Source organism: Brassica oleracea, chromosome C3, assembly GCF_000695525.1.
Source record: "Brassica oleracea var. oleracea cultivar TO1000 chromosome C3, BOL, whole genome shotgun sequence".
Taxonomy (NCBI): Eukaryota; Viridiplantae; Streptophyta; class Magnoliopsida; order Brassicales; family Brassicaceae; genus Brassica; species Brassica oleracea.
Genome location: NC_027750.1, coordinates 25489479 through 25493415, shown reverse-complemented (window position 1 = coordinate 25493415; position 3937 = coordinate 25489479). Strand labels below are relative to the sequence as shown.

The 3937-nt window shown below is 38.4% G+C and overlaps 1 protein-coding gene across 1 annotated transcript; it reads left to right on the top strand.

Annotated features, from left to right (window-relative positions):
- Window positions 1-658: 658 nt before the first annotated feature.
- Window positions 659-3694, top strand: LOC106335894 (transmembrane 9 superfamily member 7-like). Its single transcript, XM_013774559.1, has 7 exons — window positions 659-900; window positions 1253-1417; window positions 1512-1621; window positions 1716-1824; window positions 1899-2011; window positions 2102-2252; window positions 2334-3694. Exons 1-7 carry the CDS (start codon window positions 778-780, stop codon window positions 3489-3491), a joined length of 1929 nt encoding a protein of 642 aa, XP_013630013.1. The 5' UTR covers window positions 659-777; the 3' UTR covers window positions 3492-3694.
- Window positions 3695-3937: the final 243 nt, after the last annotated feature.

Genomic DNA, 3937 nt, shown 5'->3' with positions numbered 1-3937 from the left:
AAATAATTTATTATTAATAAAATTATGAAATTATTTACAATTTGATGACTAATTCATCACCCTTTTTTATATGTTAAATTTTTCATAGAAGTTTAAAAATCATTTTATTTTCTTTAAACATGTATAACTAATTTATAATCTTTTATGCCATACTAAGTCATGATATAATATTTCTTCATATTTTACATTAATAACCATTGTTTTTATATATCGTCTACAATTCTCTAATTACGTCTATTTGTTCAATTTTGTATATGATATCGAATATTCATCATAAATTGATGGTTTAAGATGCCAAAAAAAATATTTACTTGGTGAATATAATACATCAAATATTACAAATACATCATTTAGTTAAATAAATAACCATAAACCGAAAATTCATATCCGCGCTGGCGCGCGGATCAGAGTCTAGTTCTTCTTAAAGCAAATACAAATCTTCTTTATTATCAACTTTGTCTAAAAATTGGTAAAATAAAAAAAAAACTGAAAATTTGTTTCCTTACATAAAAGATTGCATGATTAAGTTCCCAAAATATATTTCTAATGTCCCAACAAAAAAAGATGTCATAAAAGTAAGGAAATAATTTCAAATCTGTAGTCTTGATTGACCAAAATATATTGTACCCCTTTAAGCTATTTTCACTAACCCCCAAAACGGCATCGTATTCATAACCGCAGGGTCCTCCATCTTCGTTCAATAATAAAAAAAAAAACGCACTTGTCTTCCATCTGAACTTCTGAAGAAGCTCTGAGGCAGAAGAGAAAAACAAACAAATGACGAAGAAGACGAAAGGAAGCAGCTATCGATTCTACGCCACTCTCTTCCTCTCTCTCCTCTCCTTCTCCTTATCTCGCGCCTTCTATCTCCCCGGAGTCGCTCCTCGCGATTTTCAAAAGGTAATAACTTTTTTCGTTTCTCTCTCCGATCTAGCGTCTTCTGTGAGAAGATCGATCTAGGGTTCATGGGTCTAAGTGGTTTTATACTTTAGCGTGTGATTCGATCTTAATCTGTTGGAAAGTTGTGTCCTTTTTTTTTCAGCCACCGTCTCTGTTGGTAGCTTAGCTTAGCTTAGTGAGTGAGTCGATGATGTCATGATGTGAGAAGTAAAGGGCTTTTGTTATATTCATGAATCTGATTATCTGCATTTTCAAGGAGTTGATTGACTTTATTTGATCTCAATATGTGATAATGCATAAAAGATTTACTAATTGTTTTTCATCTCTTGATCTGTTGTTTTGTTTGTTACAGGGTGATCCTCTCTACGTCAAAGTGAACAAATTGTCTTCTACAAAGACTCAACTTCCTTATGACTACTACTACCTGAATTACTGTAAGCCTTCTAAGATCTTGAACAATGCTGAGAATCTTGGGGAGGTTCTCAGAGGCGACCGCATTGAGAATTCCGTTTATACTGTTAAGTAAAATAATCATTCTTCTGTCTCTACTTGTTGTTTGACTGCTTTTTTTCATACGTTAACACGTCTTCATAATGTGAATTTTGACTCAGTTTCAAATGCTGGAGGATCAGCCTTGCAAAGTTGGTTGCCGTGTTAAACTTGACGCTGAGTCCACCAAAAATTTTAAGGAGAAGATTGATGATGAATACCGTGCTAATATGTAAATAGCTAATTATAGCCTTCTTGTCCTTTGTATCTTTGTCTCCTAGAATGCTTTATACTAATCTGTTAACATAACCAAATTTACTGTGTAGGATTCTTGATAATCTTCCAGTAGCTGTGCGTAGACAAAGGAGAGATGGAAGCCAGTCAACTACTTATGAGCACGGTTTCCGTGTTGGATTCAAAGGGAGTTATGAAGGGGTATCTCCTTAAACTCTGTCTCTTTTTACATTCTCTCATAGTCATACCAACCACTAGTTGCTTGGCTTTTGTAGAGCAAAGAGGAGAAATATTTTATCCATAATCACTTGAGCTTTCGAGTTATGTACCACAGAGATCTAGAGTCTGATTCCGCTAGAATTGTTGGGTTTGAGGTTACTCCTAACAGGTATTACCTACTGCTTGTTACTTCTACTTGGTTGCCTGATGTCTGTCTTGTTGGATTTGGGGAATAACGAGACTTTTATCTTTTGGATAGTATCTTGCATGAGTACAAGGAGTGGGACGAAAACAATCCTCAGCTAGCAACATGCAACAAGGACACAAAGAACTTAATCCAAAGCACTACTGCCCCTCAAGAAGTTGAGCAAGGGAAAGAGTTTGTGTTTACATATGATGTCTCATTTAAGGTAAAAGAATACTATATATTTAAGACTAATTTTTATTTACTCTTTGGGTTCCTAAACATTTTTGTGAATTTGAATCTCCAGGAGAGTGAGATCAAATGGGCTTCTCGGTGGGACACATACCTCCTCATGAACGACGATCAAATCCACTGGTTCTCCATCATAAACTCGCTTATGATCGTCCTCTTCCTCTCTGGAATGGTAGCCATGATCATGATGAGAACTCTATACAAAGACATTTCGAACTACAACCAGCTCGAGACTCAAGACGAGGCTCAGGAAGAGACTGGATGGAAGCTCGTGCACGGCGATGTCTTCAGACCACCGGTGAACTCTGGACTGCTCTGTGTTTACGTCGGCACAGGTGTTCAGATCTTTGGAATGGCCCTTGTCACAATGATGTTTGCACTCCTTGGTTTCTTATCTCCTTCCAACAGAGGAGGGCTCATGACCGCCATGGTTCTCTTGTGGGTCTTCATGGGGATAATCGCTGGCTACTCCTCGTCTCGCCTTCACAAAATGTTTAAAGGAGACAAGTGGAAGAGAATGACTTTAAAGACTGCGTTCATGTTCCCTGGTATCCTCTTTGTGATCTTCTTTGTTCTGAATGGCCTCATCTGGGGTGAGCAGTCGTCTGGAGCTATACCTTTTGGTACAATGTTCGCTCTCTTCTGCCTCTGGTTCGGCATCTCAGTCCCGCTAGTCTTCGTCGGTAGCTATCTCGGTTACAAGAAGCCTGCGATCGAAGACCCGGTGAAAACAAACAAGATCCCAAGGCAAGTACCGGAGCAGCCATGGTACATGAGACCTGTCTTCTCCATACTGATCGGAGGCATCTTACCGTTTGGAGCGGTCTTCATCGAGCTCTTCTTCATCCTGACGTCAATATGGCTGAACCAGTTCTACTACATCTTCGGTTTCCTCTTCATAGTGTTCTTGATCTTGATCGTCACTTGTGCTGAGATCACGGTGGTGTTATGCTACTTCCAGCTTTGTAGCGAGGATTACAACTGGTGGTGGAGAGCTTACTTAACAGCAGGCTCGTCTGCTTTCTACCTCTTCCTCTACTCGATCTTTTACTTCTTCACGAAGCTGGAGATCACAAAGCTTGTCTCGGGAATGCTCTACTTCGGGTACATGATCATCATCTCTTACGCTTTCTTCGTCCTGACTGGCACAATTGGTTTCTACGCTTGCTTCTGGTTCGTGAGGAAGATCTACTCTTCGGTGAAGATTGACTAGAATACAAGACAGAAGAAACCAACTGATAAGTCTGCAGAAAATATGAGTTTTTGAGGTTGTTATTGTATGTTTGGGTGATTGTAGTAGCTGTGACAAAGTAAAAGAATCATATCAACTTTTTTAATTCTTACTTTTTTTTTCTTCAACACCTGCACATTTCTACAGATGTTGGTTGAATCTAATATTACGTGCCTTCTGTGATATATCACCAGTAATCTCCACAAGAACATTTAGCGTAATGCTGTTGGAACACTAGCATTAACAACGTAATTTAGACTCATTCCCTCACTCTTCAGCTTCTGGAACACTTGTAGAGCCTCTTCATCAAGACCTAGTTGCGCATATCCAGCAATAATAGCATCACTAAAAGAGACAAAGTCTCTCTAGGTACATAGTCTCAAAAAGTTAAAGCATTTGACGAACTTTTATGTCGTTTGTATACTTGT

Coding starts and splice junctions, on each gene's coding strand:
- LOC106335894 (XM_013774559.1), top strand. CDS start 778: ATGACGAAGAAGACGAAAGGAAGCAGCTATCGATTCTACGCCACTCTC. Junction 901..1,252: donor CTCCTCGCGATTTTCAAAAG/GTAATAACTTTT, acceptor TGTTTGTTACAG/GGTGATCCTCTCTACGTCAA. Junction 2,012..2,101: donor TTTGAGGTTACTCCTAACAG/GTATTACCTACT, acceptor TCTTTTGGATAG/TATCTTGCATGAGTACAAGG.